The following is a 25387-nucleotide window of genomic DNA, read 5'->3' on the forward strand; positions in this document are numbered from 1 at the left end:
GCTCGTTCTCACACAGTATTATGCGCTACTGCGCTTCTTACCGGTCACCAGTGTTACCATCTGTGGAGTAATGCTTGTAGAAATTGGGAGTCTGTATTGCGTGCTGTTCATCTGCTGTCGGTCTCCCAGGCAGTTCCTCGTTAGTGCCAGCACTTCGCACATGTGCAGTAGAGTTTTCCAGACGCCAAGATGTAACTTTTTGTTTACTTTGTATCTTTCTACAGAATGACAAAAAATCTTCAAGAAAATGCAGCTGTTGTATTCCGTATGATATCGCCAGACGTGTTTTGAAACCGCAAAGGTTTCTTCCTCAGTGGCAATTATTTTTTTTAAAAAGAGGGACATATCGCTCTTTATATAGAGCTAGTGACTGAATTAAAACTTCAACCGGACCGTGACTGCTAGTATCGTATCATACATTGTTAGGTACTTGTTCACATTATACACCCTTACATTTGCGGTTGATGCAATGGCTTCCGCTAAAGCATATATACATTTTAATAATAGCAGATATCGTATATATCATAAGACTAGCTGGTAATTGGAAGTAGCTAAAAATAAAAGAAAAATAAATAATACACAAAAAATTAAGATAAAAATAGGGATATGGGAATTTGATATATTGCTGGTGGAGACATTGGTACCAGTGGGAGGATGCAGGTCATGTCAATGCGCTGGTAAAACAGCCTGGCATCGACATGTCGTGTAAACCTACCACTGGACCATCTACAGGACTCCAAAAATCTCCAGTTCTGAATTGAGTCCCTTGGGCACCATAGTTCCAAATTCATAGATCATTTTTGACTCGGATCTTGACATCTTAGATATAATATCGCCTCCCCTCCATTCCTTCTTGACGGATTGTATCGCTGCAAATTTTAAACCTGTTATTTACAGTATATGTTCAGAAAATCCTGACTTTGAGGGTCCTACTTGTGCGGCCCACATACTGTTTTGCACGTGGACATTCCAGCATATATATTACCACCTCGCTGTTGCATGATAATATCTCATTTATCTCCCATCATCTCAATCATCATTTATTTGACCTTTCTTCTGATCTTTCAGAAGGAAGAAAAAATGAGACGTACAACGGATCCTGTCTGTGTAGCAGCTGTAAGGCCTGTATGATCGCATCAGAATTGGCTTATGATTTGGTAGCCAAAAGCAGGAGGGGGTACAAAACACAGAAGACATGCAAATATTCCATTCACGTGTCATCTCTAGATTTTTTTTTAGCATTAGTAATACTAATAGATATGAGCAAATGCTGACCGAGTGAAGGCGAATGCTCCACAGACAGGATCCATTTTTTTTGGGTTATTGTTGTTAGGTATCAGAGGAAGGGCAAAATAACCTGTGACGTCAACACAAACTTACTACTGACATCCTCTCCACCCTGTCGGGGGGCTCTACTTGTATTTAATAGAACAGGTTCTGTAGACATCTATGTGGAATCAGCTGATGAGGGTGTAAAAGGAGTGCGCTTCTTCTTGACGCTAACATCAACCTGTAAGGCCGAATGCACGCGGCCGTGGAACACGGAGCGGTCTGTGGTAACCCGGCCTTGCATCCTGCTGAGAGCTGGAGCTCACGGCGTCATTGGTTGCTATGACGCCGTGCGCTTCATGCCGCCGCTGCACTACAGTAATACACTCGTATAGATCATACCAGTGTAAAACTGTAGTGCAGCGGCGGCATAAAGTGCACGGCGTCATAGCAACCACTGACGCCGTGCGCTCCTGCTCTGAACAGGAATCCAGCCCGGCATACCACGGACAGTGTTATTTCATTACCACTCCCTATGCGTGTTACTGCACCTCTATAAAGGCTCTCTGGAGCCCAGAAATAGCCGTTTTTTAACGTAATTCGCCACGAATAAATTCGGATCGAAGCAAATTTATTTAGAAAAATTTGGTGAACCAGCCGAATCGAATTTTTTAGAAATTGACTCATCTCTACAAATGACTGTCCTAACAAGCTATTTCTTGTTCAAACAGTGGAAGGAGGGAAGTTGTGCGGTAAATCAGTGCTGAATCAGCGCTGGAGGACGAGGGAGTTTTCTCTCAGCTGAACCACTTGTGGTGACATCACAGCTCAGCTCCTCTATAAAGGCCCGTGGGCTCCTCACAGCTGCCCATTTTCTGCAGCAAACACCTTGTCTTCTGCTGGTCTCTGCTGTCCTCAGCCACAATGGGTGACGCACTGGTGGGTACCTGGAAGCTCACAGAGAACAGTGATGATTATATCAAGTTCTTGGAGGAACTTGGTAAGTTGTCTATAGAGATGTGAGGGTATGGCTGGGATTTATCAAGGTCTGTGTGATTGTTGGCTTCTGGCTATGTTCACATGTGGCAGATTTGTTCCAGAAATTGCTGGTCTGCTATGCTTTAATGTTTGTTAAAATCCATGCATGTGCCGCAGAACTGTTCCAATGTATGGAATTGGTGTTCAAATGAGCATTAGGGTGGGTTCACACTAGCGTTATGGAGTCTGTTATGGCTTTCTGTTAAAACGGAATCCATAGGATGGAATGCAAAACGGAAGCCTTTAAGAGGCATCCTGGTTTGCTCTGTCCTAATAGAAGTCTATGGGGAAAACCTAATGGATCCGTCTGGGTCCCGTAATGCAAGACTGAAAACAAAGTCCTGTCGACAGGCCTTTGTTTTCCGTCTTGCATAACGGGAACCAGACGGATCCGTTTTGATTCCCTTAGACTTCTATTAGGACGGAGAGCAAACGGAATGCCTTTAACTCCGTGTTTTGTCTTCAAAAGCTGCAACGAAAAACTTAATTGTGCAAATGCCGCCTAAAGCCTCATTCACACTTCAGTGTTTGGTCAGTGATTTCCATCAGTAATTGTGAGCCAAAACCAGGAGTGGAGCCTCCACAGACATAAGGTATAAGGGACAGATCTGCACCTGCTCTGTTTAGAGCCGCACCTGGTTTTGGCTCAAAATCACTGATGGAAATCACTGACGTGTGAATGAGGCGCAAGTTGGAAATTCTCTAGTTACAAATGTAATTACTTGTGGCTGATAACCCTAATGAGATCCTTTTTAGCAGTGTCGAGATTCCACGATTTCTGTATTTTGTAGGCCATACCCTGAACTTATAATCCCAATTATTGCAGGACACTGGTCCAGATTTACTAATCCTATAGAAGGAGTAAAACATCTAGAACGGCACCAGTTTTATCATGGGGCAGTGGTGGTGAACCTAGGCACAGGTGGCACTTGGAGCCCTCTTTGTGGGCACCAGCACCCTGGAAAAAGTCTATGGTGTGCCAATATACCTTAGACCTTACCTGCCCTTCATCAGCGCAGGGCACACTATGAACAGCGCAGGCAGCGCATTGATTGTTGGCAGGCTATCATAGCTAACTGATAAAGTACATGGAAGATGCACTATATTGGACTGTAGTACTCAGGTTAAATTGCTGTGTTGGCACTTTGTGAAAAATAAGTGAGTTTTTGGTTGCAGTCTGGGCGCTCTGTAAATGGTTTGCCGTCACTGTCATAGGGGCTCAGGCTGGATGATGAATCTGGTGCAGGGATAGACACTCGTCTGACTCTATTCCAACTACTTATTGGCTTACTTTTAGGCCCTGCCCCGTTCCCACAAAGCCCGACCCCCTTGTCGCATGAAAAAAATGTTGAAACCCTAGATTCACCCATTTTTTAGACAGATTTTTCAGACATGCTAGTACAGTTTGAGCAAAACAAGGTGGAACATCACCTTTTCTGTACAGAACTCCTCATGTCCACAGTCAATATTTCAGTCCATAAACATCTGCAAACTACAGATGGGTTCCATATTTTTCTCACTCCCATGAATAGAAAGGGCTATTGTCCACAATATGGAAATTAATAGGACATGTACTATAATCTGTGGGACAGCCGTCACGGATCCACCAATATATGGATGTATGCATGAGAAGCCAGTGCAGGCTCTTTAATTGGCGCAGACTATAACTAGTGACACATCCAGCAGTGTAAAGTGCTTTTCTGGTGACCAGCTGATGAGGCACTTGTAGATATAATGGTCAATGTGATGCTGGGCTGGCAGTGGTCTTGGCGATGTTTGAGCGATAGTCCCTCACCTGCAGCTGCTGCAGATTTCCTGACACTCAATCCTAGGGTGGAAAATTGGCATCACATCTATCTACCATCAGAGGCTTCTTACTTTTTCTAGTCAATTACATGTAAGGGACTGGGCTAATGAATTTCATGGCTTAAAGGATAACTGTCACATTTAGACCCTAATTTCAATTTTCATATATGTAGTTACTAATAACATGATATTCCAGAATCAGTTACTATTAGACTGACTTACCCCATATTTAATAAGATTCAGCCCTTAGCAACCAGTCTGCATAAAACTGCAATTTCACTATTCAGTTAAGATGGCCGCCACTGGCCTCACCCTGAGGCTAATCCCGCCCGCCCTCACTAGCCCGTAACAATAGCCCCCCAAAAGTCAGTAACCAGAGCCCTCCCCCCTAAAGGGTTAATCTCCTGCAGCACAAAGGGGTCCTCTTACCACATGCTGCTTTCATTTATACACTGAGCAGACGGCAGATCTCCCTTCCCTGGTCTGCGCTGCTTCGGCTCTGCATTGTCCCAGTCTGCTGAGTGAGGGAGCGTCTGCCAAGCGCAGGGACAGGGAGAAGTGCACACAGCCCAGGCACTGTTATCAGCTGCTGGGGAGGACCCGGCTTTAATCATTTACTTACAGTCCCTGGCTGTCTGTAATCTGACCTTGCACGCTGCGTGCTTCTGCGTCCTCCGTCCTTCAAACATAGACGGACCATGGCAGGGCAATGCAGGCAAGGTGAACTAGTTCTGTGACTGTCTGTCTGGTTGTCTATTTGTGGTTAAGGGTTTACAATGGGCATAGCACTCCAACAAAGCCCTAAAACGCTCTTGGTGAGGATGGAGATGGGCTGGACCATATTACTTGGGTGGCCTACAGGATGTAGGGCGTACCAACAAAGCCCTATATGGCTCCTGGTTGGGAGTAAGAAGATGGACTGGAACATTTAGTCTGGATGACACACCAGCAAAACCCTATAAATACTTGCCGTCCATCTAGTATTTCCCAGGGAGGCCCTGGAAGGTCGGCAGGGTTGTTCGTGTGGTATTTCCAGCAGGGACCCTAGGGGTCTGTAAGGTCCAGAGGTCTCTTGGGACCTGTTGTGGTAGATCCATGAGCTCCTCCAGGGGAAGTATGTCACGGTACAGCTCCATCATGGATGCCAGATTGCAAGGAAATTTGGCCGCCTAAAGTTCTTCTGGTGATGTAACAAAATGGATCTTGGATTAAAGCATCTGTCTCGCAATATATTCTGCACCAAAGGAATCTGTGTTCAACATTCACCTTCAGTTTGACCGTTCTTGTCAAGATAAGTAATTCTCTAAAATGTTTGTTAAATCTGTTATGTTTACTTTGTTAAAATACTTGATGAGAAACCCATATAAGATTTATTTTATAAGTTTATACTGGGTTTTAGTATAGTGCAGTGGTGTATCTTGGTTTTGTGCTGCCCTAGGCGAGACTAAACTTGGGCACCCCCCCCAATATAAATTTGACCCACCCCTTCCTGTCAAGGCCAAACCCCTTTCTCTCTAAACCCCTCCCCTAAACAGTGCCATCCACAGGTCTCATGCAACTTACCACCCAAATGAATTTTACTTCCTTTTCTTCTCACTAATAGAGCTTTCATTTGGTGGTATTTCATTGCTGCTGACATTTTTAACTTTTTTTGTTATTAATCGAAATTTAATGATTTTTTTTACAAAAAAAAAAAAATTGTTACATTTTGCAAAAAAAGACATCCATATATAAATTTTTCGCAAAAAAAAAATAATGGTTTGGGTAAAAGTTGTGACACATTTTTTTGCAGCCTAGGGGCGCAAAGGGGCCCAAATTCCTTTTAGGAGGGTATTTTTAGACATTTGGATCCCAGACTTCTTCTCACGCTTTAGGGCCCCTAAAAAGCCAGGGCAGTATAAATACCCCACATGTGACCCCATTTTGGAAAGAAGACACCCCAAGGTATTCCATGAGGGGCATGCCGAGTTCATAGAAAAAAAAAATTTGGGGCACAAGTTAGTGGAAATTTATTATTTTATATATTTTTTTTCTCACAAAATCTCCCTTTCCGCTAACTTGAGACCAAAATTTCAATCTTTCATGGACTCAATATGCCCCTCAGCGAATACTTCGGGGTGTCTTCTTTCCAAAATGGGGTCATTTGTGGGGTGTTTGTACTGCCCTGGCATTTGAGGGTCTCCGCAATCATTACATGTATGGCCAGCATTAGGAGTTTCTGCTATTCTCCTTATATTGAGCATACGGGTAATGAGATTTTTTTTTTTTTTCGTTCAGCCTCTGGGCTGAAAGAAAAAATGAACGGCACAGATTTCTTCATTTGCATCGATCAATGTGGATGAAAAAATCTCTGCCAATAAAAAAAAGGAGGGGAAAGGCGTCTGCCAGGACATAGGAGCTCCGCCCAACATCCATACCCACTTAGCTCGTATGCCCTGGCAAACACGATTTCTTCATTCACATCAATCGATGTGGATGAATAAATCATTAATGGGATTTTTTATTTTTTTTTATATACAAAGTGTTTGCCAAAGCATATGAACACCGCCGCCTCCTCAGCTCATATGCCTCGGCAAACGTATCTTTTACTGCAGAGGAGAAATCCCGTCTTGCAGCGCCGCATACACTGGCTTGTGTGTAATCTGACAGCAGCGCAGTGCTTCTGTCAGAATGCACATAAGTGCTGCAGCTAGTCGATCGGTTGGTCCACCTGGAAGGTAAAAAAACAAAACAGGCCGCAATACATTTTAGTAACTTTATAATAACTTTAGAACAGAACATATAAACTTTATTTAACTTTTTTGCTTACTGTTTTTTTTTTTTTTGCTTTTTTTTTTACCTTTTTATAGGACAAACCTCTCCTTCCCCATGGGACAATGTGCGAAGTGCGTTATGCACTTTGTCCCAGGTGACAGGAGAGGTTTGCAGCAGCTGTGTGTGAATGGGCCCTAATAGCCCTGTGTACCTGTCCTGAGATGTGATCCCTATGCTAGGTGTACCTGTGTGTGGTACTTCCGAAAACACTCTCCAAAGCATAGGGCAGGGTGGTCAGGACAGAAATAGCGGGTGTCACGCCTTATTCCACTCCTGCTACAGACACAACATCTTTTTCAGGGTGACGGTTGGGTTGAGGTACCAGGAACGGCACTGGGGAAATGTCGCCCGTGTAGACGGCTAACTACACTGGTGGATAGGGCCACGGAACCTCCTAGATACAGGAGGTTCTCGATGATCTCTTCCTGAAATTTGAGGAAGGATCCTGTTCTCCCAGCCTTACTGTAGAGAACAAAACTATTGTACATCGCCAATTGAATCAAATATACAGACACCTTCTTATACCAGCGTCTGGTGCGTCGGGAAACTAAATACGGAGACAACATCTGGTCATTGAAGTCCACCCCTCCCATGAGCAAATTATAGTCGTGGACACAGAGGGGATTTTCAATAACACTGGTTGCTCGCTCAATTTGGATTGTCGTGTCTGCGTGAATGGAGGAGATCATGCAAACGTCACGCTTGTCTCTCCATTTCACTGCGAGCAGTTCTTCGTTAAACAAGGCAGCCCTCTCCCCCCTTGCAAGACGGGAGGTAATGAGCCGTTGGGGGAAGCCCGCGCGACTAGAACCAATCTGTTCTAGAAACAAATGCCTAAAGAGGGCCACACTTGTGTAGAAATTGTCCACATAAAGATGGTACCCCTTGCCAAATAAGGGTGACACCAAGTCCCAGACTGTCTTCCCACTGCTCCCCAGGTAGTCGGGGCAACTGACCGGCTCCAGGGTCTGATCTTTTCCCTCATGGATCCGAAATTTGTGGGTATAGCCTGTGGCCCTTTCACAGAGCTTATACAATTTGACCCCATACCGGGCGTGCTTGCTTGTGATGTATTGTTTGAAGCCAAGGCGCCCGGTAAAATGTATTAGGGACTCGTCTACGCAGATGTTTTGCTCAGGGGTATACAAATCTGCAAATTTGATGTTGAAGTGGTCTATGAGGGGCTGAATTTTGTGGAGCCGGTCAAAAGCTGGGTGGCCTCTGGGACAGGAGGTGGTGTTATCACTAAAGTGCAGGAAACTCAGAATGGCCTCAAATCGTGCCCTGGACATGGCAGCAGAGAACATGGGCATGTGATGAATTGGGTTCGTGGACCAATATGCTTTTTGGTTAGACCCATGTTGAGGAGAAGGCCCAGAATTTTCTTTAATTCGGAAACTTGGACTGGTTTCCACCGGAAAGGCTGGGCATAAAAGCTTCCCGGGTTGGCGGTTATAAATTGAGTGGCATACCGGTTTGTTTCTGCCACAACTAAGTCCAAGAGCTCCGCAGTCAAGAACAGCTCAAAAAATCCCAGGGCCGAACCGATCTGAGCTGTCTCAACCCGAACTCCAGACTGGGCGGTGAAAGGGAGAACTAATGGTGCAGCTGAAGTTGGGGACTGCCAATCAGGATTTGCCAGCACCTCAGGGATTCTAGGGGGTCTATGGGCCTGTCTGTGCGGTGGCTGTGACGGGGTAACTACTGCATGTGCCACCGTACCAGCTTCAACTGCCCTTCTGGTGCTCGCCACTTCACCATGTTGTACGGCAGTGCTGGTAACGGGTCCAGGGAGGGCTGCGCTGCTGGTGTATGCCTCACCACGTAATCGGACAGCGCCAGCCCCACTCTGCTGCCCTTGAAGCGGATCCTGCGCAACCTGTGGTCTAGCAACACGGGGCTGGGTACGCCGCAGCGCTTGTAAAGTGATTGTGCAGTGATAAAAATAAAAATAAAAATTGTCACTGCGGCGGGCGTGGGTGAACGCACGTGTGGGCGACCGATGAGGCCTGATCGGGCAAACACTGCGTTTTGGGTGGAGGGCGAACTAAGGTGACACTAATACTATTATAGATCTGACTGATCAGTTTTGATCCCTTACAGATACTATAAAAGTACAAAAGCTGATTAGCGATACGCTAATCAGTGAATAAGTGGGTGCGGTGGGCTGGGCGCTAAACGGTCGCTAAACTACCTAACCAAGGGGCCTAAACTATCCCTAAAACCTAACAGTCAATACCAGTGAAAAAAAGTGACAGTTTTCACTGATCACTTTTTTCACTTTCACTAGTGATTGACAGGGGCAAGAAGGGGTGATCAAGGGGTTAATTGGGGTGATAGGGGGTGATCTGGGGCTAAGTGTAGTGTTTAGTGCTACTCACTGATGCCTGCTCCTCTGCTGAGACCAACCGACGAAAAGGGCCAGCAGAGGAGCAGGGAAGCCATTTAACATATCATATTTACAAATATAATGTGTTAGATGGCTTGTGATTTGTTTATTTAAAAATCGGCAGCCTGCCAGCAACGATCATTGGCTGGTGACGTGACCCCCCCCCCCTCTAACTCTTGCCAGCCCGCGATGCGCGTCATCTCGCCGGCTAAGCGCACCGTCTCGCGAGATGACGCGTATATACGTGACTGTGCGCAGAGTTGCCGCCTCCGGAACGCGGTCCAGAGGCGGTTAAAGTTACTGATTAGTTTATAAATGTACTTCTGTGAGCGGCGTGGCCCTGTATATTCCAACCCCCAGGGGTTAGAATATACCATCGGATCTTCTGAGTATACCAGCATATAAGACAGATGGGAGAAGGGGGCAAACGAGGCATTTTGCTGCCCCATTGGCAAGTGCCGCCCTAGGCAAATGCCTTGTTTGCCTCGTAATGGATATGCCACTGGTATAGCGTCCAGTATTAACATTTCCTAAGTTTGGGGGTTCCTTATGCTTCCATCTGGGTATTCTTAGCTTAAGATTAAGTTTTCAAGCTCTTCTGATAAGCCTGGAGATCAGAAGGAAACAGTGTTGCCTCTGCCTGGATGTCAGAAGATGCCTTATGTTATGTAGGGGTACTCTTCCTAGTAATGAGTGTTTCTCCCCCCCCCCCCCAAGATTACATTCTAAGTTGTTAGTTCTCCATGGGGGCTGTCATTCCAGACTTCTGGAAAGCAATTTACCGTGAAACTAAATGTTTCCAGACCCCACGACAGCACCCTTCCTTATTCCCTCCCTGGTGTTCGCGGTTCTTGGTGAAATTGCACAGGGTGTACAAAAAATAAATAAAATTAAATAAAAATAAATACTAAATGAACTAACCCAGGTTGGAGTCCCTCTCATGCTCTGTAAACCACTGAGGTGGGAGAGGCTCCACCTTTTTTATTCTGCAGGTTTCCTGTCCCTTGGGGCAGATCCTCTGTGGTGCTGTCAAGGGGTCTGGAAAATCTGATTACCAGTGAGTGTAATCATCATTTTCTGCTGTTACAAAATAAACCTCAAATATGGATGTGCAATTAGTAATCTATTATACATTATGAATTGTTCTGCTTTGGTCTAAATGCAAGTTTACATGCCCTATAAAGTTCTCCTTTCTTCCTGCAGGGGTGAATTTTACCATTCGACAAGCTGTAAGTAGCTTGAAGCCTGATGAGATCATCTCGAAAAATGGGGATGAGTGGTCAATAAATACATTGAGTACCTTTAAGAACACAGAGCTGAAGTTCAAGTTGGATGAAGAGTTTGATGAAATCACTGCAGATGGCAGAAAGGTTAAGGTGAGTGTAAAATTCAAGTGGGGTATAATTCACTTGGTATACAGAAGACTGGAAAGTCACTATACATTTTTTTTTTTTTTTTGAGGATCTCCCTAGTTATAGTAGGTCATGCCTAAAGAAGCACTCCCACAAAAATGTTTATCCGTTGGTAAGGTATACGATGGGAAGAATAGTGCAGGTAACCTTTGACTTGATTTCTGTCCTGGTCTTCTGTACCTCATGCCCAGCCCATGGGCTCGCAATCTAACAAGGTTGTGTGGAAGGAGGTCTGTTTCACTGTCCATGCCAATAAGACATTGAAGTGGCATCTCTTTGGCATGCATAAAGAAATGAACTTGTGGTCCACATATGAGACACTGTAAGACTTCACTTGTCTGAGACTCTTGGAGCTTAACTCCCAAAATTAAACCACTGAAACAGATTGCCTGCATAAATATACTGTATGTAGAATTTTTCCTTTTCAATAATACTCGAATATTTTATCTTAGTCGCCATAAGGTACAGTACCTTCAAATTTCAGATGACTTTCTCTGTACTAACCTTCATGAATTATCACTCTACTAACACAAACACCCTGCCAGATTGTCAACCTCTCGTTTATTGGGTAGCTGCTGGAATTGGATATGGGGATTTACACAGATCTTCTTAGTTTATACAATTAGCCAGCTGAAGTGGGGCCCCCAGATCAATAACTACATTGTACCGTAGATCTTTAGATCTAATGGTTTGAGATGCAGAATCCTAAAGTCTCCCACATGGGGTAATTTCCATGCGCTTTTTTTTTTTTTTTTTTCTTTGAATAATGGGCACATTGTGAACATCTCAAATGGAGTATGTACAGTGCGGACCAGATGCATATCCATACTATAGAGGTTTAGCTCAGGCGTTGCCAACGTCCCATAACAAGAGAAGATGGTCATGCTCATAACTTTTATGGCCCAAAATGAGCTCGTCCTCGTGCACAGTCCAAGGGAAACACTTAAATCTGAAAGTGAAGCAAGCATTTGTGTGTTATACCTCAAGCAGACTATTGCATCTGCACATATCTTATGCCTTATGTTGGCTCTTAAATGAAACATCGCAACTTTTAGCTCCACTCATGCATTTACAGCTGTAGTGTGGTGTGAAAACCTAATGTGGTATTACAAGGCACTTATTCTGACATGCAAACCAGAGGATGTTTATGTAATGAAAGGAATGGGGGGGGGGGTGTTGAGTGCTTGATTGACTTGGGTCCCTGTTAAGCGCTAGAATGGTGACTTGCATTCCCCTGTTCGAATTGAGCTGCAGACACAGAATGGCAAAGGACAGTTCTCAAACTACGCTCAAGCACTGTCTCTGTAGATAATTGTATTCCCCATAACTAGCATGTGAGGAAGACTAACCCTAAGTTCACACCTGAGCGTTTTACAGCACGTTCAAACGCGCTGTAAAACGCTCAACACATGAAAACCAATGCTTCCCTATGGGAACGGTTCTCACCTGGGCGCGTACGATCGCGCTGTAAAACGCCCGACGCATAATCAAGTTCTTGAGCTTCTTTGGGGCGTTTTGACACGCTTTTGTGGCCATAGGACACTGCAGTCAATCACACAAACGCGCGTCAAACGCGCGTTTACTATTGCAAAAAACGCACGACTAAAACGCGCGTTTGAGAAACGCTCAGGTGTGACAGCAGGGTAACAGTTTGTCCCTATGTTGTAATGGTTTTTCTTGTATTTTACAGTCAGAAATGACATGCAAAGATGGAGTATTATTACAAAAGCAAACATGGGATGGCAAAGAATGTGCTATCACAAGAGAAGTGAAAGATAGCCGCCTGATGACAGTAAGTACATACGTTTTATGTAGATTGGTCAATGAGTGTTGATTTCCACTTTCTAGTTTTAAGATTGAGAATTCTAAATTCTCCAACCACCTCTGACTTATGAAGGTGTTCAGTGCTAGAAGAATATCTAACATGGTGCCATACAGCAGCAGTCGTCCTAATGAGCATGACTGACAACGGCCCACACTAATTGTGGCCAATATCTGTTATAATTTGTGATAAAATATGGCACAACATGATGCAAGTAAGCCAGAAATTCTCAGTACCCTTCCTGCAGAGGAGGTGTGACTTTCTCTCATACCTCGTCTATCTAGCCTCCATTCCTGGTTTTGGTTCACAATCCCTGATGGAAATCGCTGACCAAAACACTGACTTGTGAATAAGGCCTTAGACTGTGCCCCTTTCCATTAAGTAAGCCAACATGTGGTTGGTATAAAGTTAGGAAAGTCTCGCCTTGGACCAAAGGTGTTCTATACCATGAGCCACTGATAAATTTAGCACATCCTTAGGGTGCTCACACAACCATAGGTATTGTGTGGACCCATGGAATAGGTGTTTTCTTTTTGTCATGGACCTAATGAGAGGCAATTAGAGTTGCAAATGGAGGTAAAAGCCTAAAGGGCTTGTCCAGGAATATACATGATGGAAAATTCATGGGTCGTGAGAAAGCTGACTTATAGGGGTATTCCAAGACTTTGATACTATGGCATGGCACAGGGTAGTCCATCTGTATTGGGTTGTGGGTGTCTTGCACACCAAACCTCCAGCTGTTTAGTTGTAGTGCTGGAGCTACACACCTCCATGTAGTGAAGAAATGTAGTTACCAGCTCCATCTACCACACAAGAATGAGCTGTGTAATATCTGAAACCTACCTCCAGAGCTATAACAGCTGATCTGCAGGGGTGAGGGGTATTGGATCCCCACTGATCTGACACTAGAAGCATGGCCTGTAAATGGTCTATAAATATAGAAATCTTAGAATACCCCTTTAAAAAGTGCAATAGCAGTTTACCCGGAATGATGAGCATTCTGTTACAGAATGCTTAAGTATTGCATGGGGGTTCAACTTTCAGCGCTTACGTTATGGAATTGGGTTTGGGATAGTTGGTTGTCACCTGTGATCTTCTCAAATATATGGACTCTATCAAATAGTATTTGTTTGGATTTCTGACCTTATCAAGCCCAGTCTGACCAGATTACAAAAGAGAATGTGTCATGACTTCTGCCTTGAGTGAACCTGCTTTCATATGCAGTGCAGTAATGTATAGATGTGTGATTTTCTAATCTGTAATATTTGTTTCCTAGACTTGCATGATCGGTGATGTGAAATGCGTACGGATCTACGACAAAAAATGATCTCTTCAGCACGTATAATTCATACTGTAAATGTAAGCTCAGTTCAATAAGCAGTACACCGGTCCTGAGCCCCTTGTCTGGCATCAAAGCTTATGTGATATCTTGAGATCCTCTGTGTATAATAAAGCTTTTCTCCAAACTTCTTGTGTAGGTTTTTTTATTTTTTATTCCAAGACCTTTGAAGAAAAATTGGCTTTTTATGGCCTTACGGTCACTGATAATTAAAGAAAATATTGTCCTATACAGGCAGGGGATCTATTGTCAGTTTACTGCTGCTGTGAGGGGGGAAGAGTGAATTGTAATCCTCACTATAGAAGAACAGTGATGGCTCTAGACAAGCTAAGCTAAAGCTGCCCACAGAAGAGCATTGTGCATGTACTTGTGTGATGCTTTAGTGAACGGTCTGTGATCCTGTCAGTGAACGGTCTGACTAAAAGTGAAACCAGGCTCTTCTGTGCTAAAGAACACAAAGTAAAACATTTAAAGAGCCAGGACAGGAAGTGGAATACAAGGCATTAATTCAAGATTTATATTCAGAACCACCCCCATTGTTTTGTTTGTTTTTGTTTTGTTTTTTAAGACTTCAATAAAAAAATAAAAAATGGCTTTTTTTTTTTTTTTTTTTGGGCTTTGTTTGACCTCTAACTCTGTCTGTTGGTGGCCTGGAACTTGAAGTATGTACTGTGGCTTCCAGGGCTACGAGTTGAAAATGCACTTGAAGGCTTCATGGGAGTTTTAGAAATGGAGTGGCTGCATGCATGCCCAACTGGTTGCACTTCTCATTTCAGGAGGAGTGTGGGGGTCCTAAACATGGGACCCTTCCCAATTGCCTAGTTATGCCCCCTATCCATGGATAAGGGGCAACTTCACCTAGAAACCCCTTTAATCGTGTGTGGGGGGGGGGGGGGGAGAGGAGAGAGTATGGGCCCTGATTTGATGTCATGATTTCCTACCACAGGCTGTCTCTCCCTGGGGTTCATTGCAGTGAAAGTAGAACACTGGAGAATGAGGCCAGAGTTGAAAGGAACAGTCCTTTTTGCAAATTGTAATGCTGAACGTGAAATGCATGGAGCAGCAGGTTTTTAGTGTTATCCTCTGGTACAAGCTGCAAAGATGTGGTGACAGGTTGGATGGCTGTGCTTCTGCACTTGGGTATTACTGGCCGAATGGTGGTCTGGTGGGTCAGCTGTAGTCCCTCACCTCACTGCCGGTCTCTTCAGTACGATTCTTGAGTTTGATGCTCTGCTAGCTACTTTCCACCTCTTGTGCTATCAGGCCAGTATCTCTTTTCTCCCTCTATGCCTTGCACTCCCCTGGACTTCTAAGGGCTCTTTCACACTTGCGTTGTTCTGTTCCGGCATAGAGTTCCGTCGTCGGGGCTCTATGCCGGAAGAATCCTGATCAGTTTTATTCTAATGCATTCTGAATGGAGAGAAATCCGTTCAGGATGCATGAGGAGGTCTTCAGTTCCGGAACGAAACGTTTTTTGGCCGGAGAAAATACAGCAGCATGCTGCGCTTTTTGCTCCGGCCAAAAATCCTGAACACTTGCCGCAAGGCCGGATCCAGAATGAATGCCCATTGAAAGGCATTGATCCGGATCCGGCCTTAAGCTAAACATTGTTTCGGCGCATTGCCGGATCCGACGTTTTAGCTTTTTCTGAATGGTTACCATGGCTGCCGGGACGCTTAAGTCCTGGCAGCCATGGTAAAGTGTAGTGGGGCGCGGGGGAGCAGTATACTTACCGTCCGTGCGGCTCCCGGGGCGCTCCAGAATGACGTCAGAGCGCCCCATGTGCATGGATGACGTGCCATGCGATCACGTTATCCATGCGCCTAGGGCGCCCTGACGTCACTCTTGAGCGCCCCGGGAGCCGCACAGACTGTAAGTATGCTGCTCCCCACTACTACGGCAACCAGGACTTTAATAGTGTCCTGGCTGCCATAGTAACACTGAACGCATTTAGAAGACTTCCGTCTTCAAATGCTTTCAGTTCACTTGCGTTTTTCCGGATCCGGCGTGTAATTCCGGCAAGTGGTGTACACGCCGGATCCGGACAACACAAGTGTGAAAGAGGCCTTACTCTTTTAGACCTCCACCTGGCAGGAAGTTGGACCAGTGGTCAAGGGAAAGACTGCAGGATTTTATCATTTGTTTTTAAATAGATGTGGATATGGTAAAAAAAAATTACTAATCTCATGCTATATGCCAGACCAAACGGGGGAAATTATATGTGAGGTCACGGTATGAGCAATAGGTGGGGCTGAGGTCAATATAGTTCTGGTTACTCACGGTTACGTCATCCCTGGGCAGGCTCGCATAAGTGAAGAGAACGGCACAAGGATTCTCTGGGGCACACTGGTGTAAGGGACACAGGCCAGATGGTGGTTTGAGGTGCCCTTGATGGTCTGTAGGATTGTGCCTATGGCAAGGTCCCTTGTAGTTGTGACACCAGTACCTTTTGTGGTGGTACAACTATTTACTGTAGTGTTAAATGAGGAACTAAGACAAGGATGGTGTAATTTAACTCTTACTGAAAGTTGCTCCTAGTAACAATTCCATCCAATTTATAAAACGGTCCTTAGTACATCCCAGTGTAAAACAGTCCCATGCATACAGGGGTAGGGAAATACAAGTCCTCTAAGTCTTTGGCTGGCGAAAACTCTCGCCTGATTCTAACCTGACTTGAAAGTGGTTTGCTGAGTCCTTGAACCTCTTTTCCAGTGTTTTCTTGTGACAGATGGCCTATCTGTCCTAAGGGTTTAAACTGGAGGTGTGGATGCCGGAAGCGGTGTCCTACACCTGCTTGCAAAGGTGCCTGGGAAGCCCTTGCGTGTGGCCGTGTGCTATCCTTTGACTTTAAGACAATATAAAATCACCTTGAATACTTGCTTTAGTAGCTGGACACTGGTCATCCCAGAGGAGCGAGCTGTAGAAGTGGACTTCTCACCTCTGGGTGGAATCTTGTGGCTTTTACCCTGGGCTGTGGGGCCAACAGGGGGAGAGCATAGAGGCAGGAGGCCTCCCTCCAGCAAGCAGCTACTTCATGGCTGCTCTCTGACTAGACTTCAGGGAAAGACTGCCTAACTTGGGCCTGAGCTAAGCTATATATCTCGGTCATGGTCGAAGTTTAAACAAAGGGGTTACCCTCCCAAGTTATTGCAGTCTCAAATTGATAAGATCCAAGGCATGGATAGACGAGCTACACTGAAGAGAAAGGAGACGAAGGGTCCCTACAATAGGATTCCTTTCATTACACGATACACTGAACATAGTCTTGATCAATTGTGTTATTAACAAACATTGGGGCATTCTGGGAGGTTGCCTGAATCAAATTCCTGAATTTAGATCCCCCCCCCCCCCCTCTATTCTCCTATCTGAGATCCAGGAATTTGCGGGATCAGCTGGTGAGAGCGGACATTGGTCCTGGTCCTGGATTAGTACAGAGCACATTGACACAGCGGAGCATGGGATGTTTCCCATGTCTCAGCTGTGTCAATTGTAAACATATCTGCAAGGGTAAGAGTTTTAAACATCCGGTAACTAATGTTTTTACCTCACATGCAATTCTAACTTTGTAATTTACATTTTGAGTTGCCCCTGCAGATTGTTATATGTGGGAGACATCCACTGATCTCAAAACCCGTTTAAACAATCATCGATCCAATATTAGGAAAAAAACGCCTGGATTTACCCATTCCCAAACATTTTGTAGAGAAGAACCATTCTGAGAAACAATTAAAATGTTGGATTATTGATCATATTCCTCTGCCCAGACTTGGAGGTAATAGAATTTTGCTACTAAAAAAGAAGGAATTAATTAGGATACACACTTAATACCTTGAGACCTAATGATCTGAACGTAGATTATAATTTAGGGGTATATTCATAATTGGTGGTTTGCCCCTTAATTGTCCGTATGCATTCTGTTTAGCTTTTATTTCTGTAGTAGGTGATGTCAGTTAGACATAAGTATTCATATAGGATCTTACTCATGATCCTGTTCGCCTTAGATTTTTTTGATATAAAAGGAACAATTTGGAGAAGATGCTAGCATACCATATGGATAAACACCGTTATCCCATGCCTGTCCAGCATTATCTTGCTTTGGCCCAGGTTGAGTCTCAACAGATTTCTCCATAAATAGAATATATCCCATGGTTGTTAGGAGAACCCGGTCTTTGACGGTGCCAGGAGGCGTGTATGGGGCTCGATTGTACGCACTATTGACACGGTAGTGCCGATCGGGCTCATACTGCATGCCCAGCATTAGGATATTGTACCCCCTTGACAGGAGTGTCCATTTCCCTTTTTTGCCTCCTGTGAGCCATTTATTATAAGAATGGTACTACTTTGGGTTACTCTGCCAGTATCCAACATGGCGCTTCTGGACATGGGTTCATGTGAGCATGCGCGTTGGAATGCTGACACACTTCCGGTCTCGCTGCTTCCGAGTGGGTAGGCGATGTGCGGAACGTTTACCTTGGATGCGACGTGACGTTATGCTGTTGAGACGCAACCTGACACCTGCGCACTCCTTAGGGATGGATGCCAAGTTTGGCCATTGACTGAATGTGGATGCATGCTGACTCTATGTGGTATGTTACCGTTCTTATCCTTTGCCCCTCCTGTTTTTAATCTAATGTACCGTATTTTTCGTTTTATAAGACACACTTTTCTCCCCTTCAAAGTGGAGGGAAAAAGTCACTGCGTCTTATAAAACGAATGCAATGCAAATTCAGGTGGCCATTAAACTGTTGGGTGGGCTGGCGGCTTCACTGAAGGCTTCTGCCTCCAGCCCGCGCTTCCTTAACAAGGCCGCACCAGGGATGGGCAGGCTGGCGGCTTCGCTTATTATGAGCGCCAGGGGCGGGGGCCCGCAGCTCCAGTAAGTGAAAATGTTTTCCCCCTGTCCCCTCCTCCAGCCGCCAGCCTGCACGTCCAGTGCGCACCCGGCACCGGAGTCCTCAGCTCCAGTAAGTATAATCTTCTCCCCCCTGTCCCCTCCAGCTGCTGCCAGGGGACCCCAGCACTGACCTGAGCTCCAGGGTTCCGGTCTTCTCGTCTATGTGCTGGATGCCTGTCACACTGTGCTATGTTATTGTGCCTGCTAGCCCTGCGGCTCTCTGCTCATACATCCCCCATGTACTGCAGTGTATGAGTGTATTCCTATGGATGAGGGGGGTTATAGTATTTAATATAAACACTGTCCAGAGACTTCTGTAATTGGCATGTGTTTATATTAAATATGACTATAACCCCCCTCAGCCATAGGAATCCACCCATGTACTGCAGTATATGGGTGGATTCTTATGGATGAGGGGGGTTATAGTCATATTTAATATTAACACATGCCAATTACAGAACAGTCCCTGGATACAGTTTATATTTAATCTGACTAACTCCCCTCATCCTTGAGAATACACCAATGTACAGTACATCAGTGTATTCTTTAGGATGATGGGTATTATAATCACATAAGTGTCATCCACAGATCCCCCCCCCATAAGTGTCATCCACAGATCCCCCCCCCCATAAGTGTCATCCACAGATCCCCCCCCCATAAGTGTCATCCACAGATCCCCCCCCCCCATAAGTGTCATCCACAGATCCCCCCCCCCATAAGTGTCATCCACAGATTCCCCCCCCCATAAGTGTCATCCACAGATTCCCCCCCCCATAAGTGTCTCATCCACAGATCCCCCCCCATAAGTGTCATCCACAGATCCCCCCCCATAAGTGTCATCCACAGATCCCCCCCCATAAGTGTCATCCACAGATCCCCCCCCCATAAGTGTGTCATCCACAGATCCCCCCCCATAAGTGTGTCATCCACAGATCCCCCCCATAAGTGTGTCATCCACAGATCCCCCCCCCCCATAAGTGTGTCATCCACAGATCCCCCCCCATAAGTGTGTCATCCACAGATCCCCCCCCCCATAAGTGTGTCATCCACAGATCCCCCCCCCCATAAGTGTGTCATCCACAGATGCCCCCCCCCCCCATAAGTGTGTCATCCACAGACCACCAATAGTTCAAACCCCACCAAAAGCACACCTTTGGTTGAAAATATTTTTCTCTTATTTTCCTCCTCAAAAACCTAGGTGCGTCTTATAAAGCGAAAAATACGGTAATTATGCTCATGTATTGCAGCTGATTTTAAATTGGTGCCACTTATTGGATTTATGTACTGGTTTCACTGTATTATGAATTCCTTGTAATTTATGTATAATGTACTGTACTACTGTTGCTATACACTGTATCATGTTATATCACTTTATATTCGCTATTTATTCTTTTCACACATTGTATGCATTATATTGATTGCTCCACCTCCTAATCATGTATATCAATTTATACCTTGTGTTACACTTATGTTTGTTGCTTGAGAAATGCTCTGTGTTTTGAGGCGAAACGTCGCCCCACTGTGGCCAAATAAAACTAAAACTACCACTTTTTCTACTGGAAGTGCTGTCCGTTTTCGTCTACATTTTGTGGGTAAGCAGTGACACCCTTGGACACAGCACCTGTTATTTACGTTGTGAATTGGTGCTGCCATTATATATATATATATATATATATATATATATATATATATATATATATATATATATATATATATATATAGACCAAAAGTTTGGACACACCTTTTCTCATTCAAAGAGTTTACTTTATTTTCATGACTATGAAAATTGTAGATTCACACTGAAGGCATCAAAACTATGAATTAACACATGTGGAATTATATACATAACAAAAAAGTGTGAAACAACTGAAAATGTCATATTCTAGGTTCTTCAAAGTAGCCACCTTTTGCTTTGATTACTGCTTTGCACACTCTTGGCATTCTCTTGATGCGCTTCAAGAGGTAGCCACCTGAAATGGTCTTCTAACAGTCTTGAAGGAGTTCCCAGAGATCCTTAGCACTTGTTGGCCCTTTTGCCTTCACTCTGCGGTCCAGCTCACCCCAAACCATCTTGATTGGGTTCAGGTCCGGTGACTGGAGGCCAGGTCATCTGGCGCAGCACCCCATCACTCTCCTTTATGGTCAAATAGCCCTTACACAGCCTGGAGGTGTGTTTGGGGTCATTGTCCTGTTGAAAAATAAATGATGGTCCAACTAAACGCAAACCGGATGGAATAGCATGCCGCTGCAAGATGCTGTGGTAGCCATGCTGGTTCAGTATGCCTTCAATTTTGAATAAATCCCCAACAGTGTCACAAGCAAAGCACCCCCACACCATCACACCTCCTCCTCCATGCTTCACGGTGGGAACCAGGCATGTAGAGTCCATCCGTTCACCTTTTCTGCGTCGCACAAAGACACGGTGGTTGGAACCAAAGATCTCAAATTTGGACTCATCAGACCAAAGCACAGATTTCCACTGGTCTAATGTCCATTCCTTGTGTTCTTTAGCCCAAACAAGTCTCTTCTGCTTGTTGCCTGTCCTTAGCAGTGGTTTCCTAGCAGATATTCTACCATGAAGGCCTGATTCACACAGTCTCCTCTTAACAGTTGTTCTAGAGATGTGTCTGTTGCTAGAACTCTGTGTGGCATTGACCTGGTCTCTAATCTGAGCTGCTGTTAACCTGCGATTTCTGAGGCTGGTGACTCGGATGAACTTATCCTCCGCAGCAGAGGTGACTCTTGGTCTTCCTTTCCTGGGGAGGTCCGCATGTGAGCCAGTTTCTTTGTAGCGCTTGATGGTTTTTGTGACTGCATTTGGGGACACTTTCAAAGTTTTCCCAATTTTTCGGACTGACTGACCTTCATTTCTTAAAGTAATGATGGCCACTCGTTTTTCTTTACTTGGCTGCTTTTTTCTTGCCATAATACAAATTCTAACAGTCTATTCAGTAGGACTATCAGCTGTGTATCCACCTGACTTCTCCACAACGCAACTGATGGTCCCAACCCCATTTATAAGGCAAGAAATCCCACTTATTAAACCTGACAGGGCACACCTGTGAAGTGAAAACCATTTCAGGTGACTAGCTCTTGAAGCTCATCAAGAGTGTGCAAAGCAGTAATCAAAGCAAAAGGTGGCTACTTTGAAGAACCTAGAATATGACATATTTTCAGTTGTTTCACACTTTTTTGTTATGTATATAATTCCACATGTGTTAATTCATAGTTTTGATGCCTTCAGTGTGAATCTACAATTTTCATAGTCATGAAAATAAAGAAAACTCTTTGAGAAGGTGTGTCCAAACTTTTGGTCTGTACTGTGTGTGTGTGTGTGTGTGTGTATATATATATATATATATATATATATATATATATATATATACACATACACTCGCCTAAAGAGTTATTAGGAACACCATACTTATATGGTGTTGGACCCCCTTTTGCCTTCAGAACTGCCTTAATTCTACGTGGCATTGATTCAACAAGGTGCTGATGGCATTCTTTAGAAATGTTGGCCCATATTGATAGGATAGCATCTTGCAGTTGATGGAGATTTGAGGGATGCACATCCAGGGCACGAAGCTCCCGTTCCACCACATCCCAAAGATGCTCTATTGGGTTGAGATCTGGTGACTGTGGGGACCATTTTAGTACAGTGAACTCATTGTCATGTTCAAGAAACCAATTTGAAATGATTCGAGCTTTGTGACATGGTGCATTACCCTGCTGGAAGTAGCCATCAGAGGATGGGTACATGGTGGTCATGAAGGGATGGACATGGTCAGAAACAATGCTCATGTAGCCCGTGGCCAATTGGCACTAAGGGGCCTAAAGTGTGCCCAGAAAACATCCCCCACACCATTACACCACCAGCCTGCACAGTGGTAACAAGGCATGATGGATACATGTTCTCATTCTGTTTACGCCAAATTCGGACTCTACCATTTGAATGTCTCAACAGAAATCGAGACTCGTCAGACAAGGCAACATTTTTCCACTCTTCAACAGTCCAATTTTGTTGAGCTCGTGCAAATTGTAGCCTCTTTCCTATTTGTAGTGGAGATGAGTGGTACCCGGTGGGGTCTTCTGCTGTTGTAGCCCATCCGCCTCAAGGTTGTGCATGTTGTGGCTTCACAAATGCTTTGCTGCATACCTCGGTTGTAACGAGTCCTGACATCAGTGACTGACATCAAGGAGGCGGTCCTATCAGTGACTGACAACAAGGAGGCGGTCCTATCAGTGACTGACGTCAAGGAGGCGGTCCTATCAGTGACTGACGTCAAGGAGGCGGTCCTATCAGTGACTGACGTCAAGGAGGCGGTCCTATCAGTGACTGACGTCAATCTCTGTATACACAGTTATAGAGGGATTGACGTCAGTAACTGATGGGACCGCCTCCTTGACGGCAGTCACTGATGGGACCACCTCCTTGACGGCAGTCACTGATGGGACCGCCTCCTTGACGGCAGTCACTGATGGGACCGCCTCCTTGACGGCAGTCACTGATGGGACCGCCTCCTTGACGGCAGTCACTGATGGGACCGCCTCCTTGACGGCAGTCACTGATGGGACCGCCTCCTTGACGGCAGTCACTGATGGGACCGCCTCCTTGACGGCAGTCACTGATGGGACCGCCTCCTTGACGGCAGTCACTGATGGGACCGCCTCCTTGACGGCAGTCACTGATGGGACCGCCTCCTTGACGGCATTCTCTGATGGGACCGCCTCCTTGACTTCAAAGCCCAGAATGAGCAGGAATTTAAATGAATAAAGTTTACAGAATTTTCCCCACAAAACTACATATCAATCTGCTCTGCTCCTCCTGCTCTATAACATGCTGCCTGCAGCTCAGACACCATGTTCAATTTGACCCCTTTAACAATATAGGTGCCTTCACACATGGCCTATATTGATGCAGGAACTCCAGCAAGTGAAAATGAGTTCCAGTTATCTGCAGTTTTTTTTTCGGCAGCAAACACATGGGTTTCCACAAGCTCCACTCATGTGAATAGAACTGATTTTCAGCAGCAAACATTTTCTGTAACAAAATCTGCCATGGGTGAAGACTGCCTCCAATTTGCTTCACTGGTCAGTTTCAGTCAGTCCTATGGAGATGAATGAGCATGCTCCACCTGTCTTTCCATTGCCATTGTTGTGATGGGTGGTGACGCACACTGATGTAATACCCCCTTGTCCTGAAGATGATTTGCTACAGCTGGATCACCCCTTTAATAGTGAGGCTACATTCTTAGAGCCATATGGAGAAACGATTAAAGTGGCTTTCCCACTTGTTATCTATCTGGAAGATGAGTGATAAATGTCTGTTTGCTAGGACGCCTGCCGATCACAAGAACGTGGGTCTTTTGTCCACCATTGTCCATGCATGCCAATTTTCCATTCAGTATCTATGGGACTGACTAATATAGCCGACCCCTTTTGGGGCGGAGATATTTATTTCAGAAGGTCTGTGGTCTATATATCGCTGACATATTTTTATCTTTTTACAGAATGGACATATTTTGAAGTCAATGAGTCTGCAAAAACTGCGGATGCAACATTGATGGTATCTGTAGGCATGAGGTCCACGTACTGTATCAGTCATTTATGATAGTTTGTATCTCAGAGATTAGCAACCTTCGGGACTTCAGCTGCTGTGAAACTACAACTCCCAGGATGCTTACTTACTCAGCGGTCCTTGTAAGTCTCATAAAAGTGAAAGGAGGATTCTGGAACGGCTGGAGTGCCGGAGGTTGCTGATCCCTGTTGTATCTGATTGCGTCTCTCTTGTACTGGACTGTGAGTTTATGTACGAAAGATCTGCGATCAGATGTGAACTGACTGCATCATAAAACAGTATGGTTTGGGTCAGGAGAGCTGCGGTCGGCCCAGGAGCTCGGCCAGACACACGGACTGCGTGAGCCCTAAGTGTGTATACATAGATAGCTCTGTAAGATGGGGCCTGCAGATTTCATGGTGACAGATTCCCTTTAGATGTAGATGTTCCTGTAGGAATGGTCTTATTGTAAAAACCTTGTACTACAACCACTGCAGGTCTGTACTTACCGCTGTTCCTTCTGTTTGCAGGTGATGGTGAACGGCTCATCTATAAATCTCAGAATGTAAGCGCTAAGGAGATGTTATTGAAACTAAACTCCATCTGCTCTTCTAAAGACCAGCAGGTCAAAGACAGCGCCAAGAAATAAACAGGAGCGCCTCTTCTGTCCTCGGGATATGCAAGAACAAGCCTAAGGGACCATTCCTCTTATTTTGTGAAATCTATCTTTCATAAGTCTCCGTCCAGCATCTGGGATACTAGGACACTTAAAAAAAAAAAATGTTCGATACCTGTAAATTGTATTTTCTTTATCTAAAAAAAAAATATATATATAAAAATTAAGGAAATAAAAATGTGTATATGATATATAGTGCTCCAGACAAAAAAAAAAAATGACCAGGAGCCATTGGCTCCTAAACTAAAAAATTTCATTTTTTAGTCGCCACATCCAGTGACATCTTCTGGGGGACAAGGTGACTAAAAATGGCGAATTGCGCCATTCTAGGTAACCCTGACTCCGTCCGTATTAAGTGCAGGGAGCCG

At 44.9% G+C, this 25387-nt stretch overlaps 2 protein-coding genes across 2 annotated transcripts in view; both read left to right on the forward strand.

The window, feature by feature from the left end:
- Positions 1-25099, forward strand: part of MRPL53 (mitochondrial ribosomal protein L53) — a 90476-nt gene extending 65377 nt beyond the window's left edge. The window contains exon 3 of the mRNA XM_044295228.1: positions 24874-25099. Coding sequence (XP_044151163.1) covers positions 24874-24992 — 119 coding nt within the window. The 3' untranslated portion in view covers positions 24993-25099. The remainder of the gene's footprint in view (positions 1-24873) is intronic.
- LOC122939200 (fatty acid-binding protein, heart-like) lies at positions 2114-14016 on the forward strand. The gene is made up of 4 exons (XM_044295227.1): positions 2114-2269; positions 10520-10692; positions 12419-12520; positions 13827-14016. The coding sequence occupies exons 1-4, from the start codon at positions 2194-2196 to the stop codon at positions 13875-13877; spliced, it is 402 nt and encodes a 133-aa protein (XP_044151162.1). The 5' UTR covers positions 2114-2193; the 3' UTR covers positions 13878-14016.
- Positions 25100-25387: the final 288 nt, after the last annotated feature.

Source organism: Bufo gargarizans, chromosome 5, assembly GCF_014858855.1.
Source record: "Bufo gargarizans isolate SCDJY-AF-19 chromosome 5, ASM1485885v1, whole genome shotgun sequence".
NCBI lineage: Eukaryota > Metazoa > Chordata > Amphibia > Anura > Bufonidae > Bufo > Bufo gargarizans.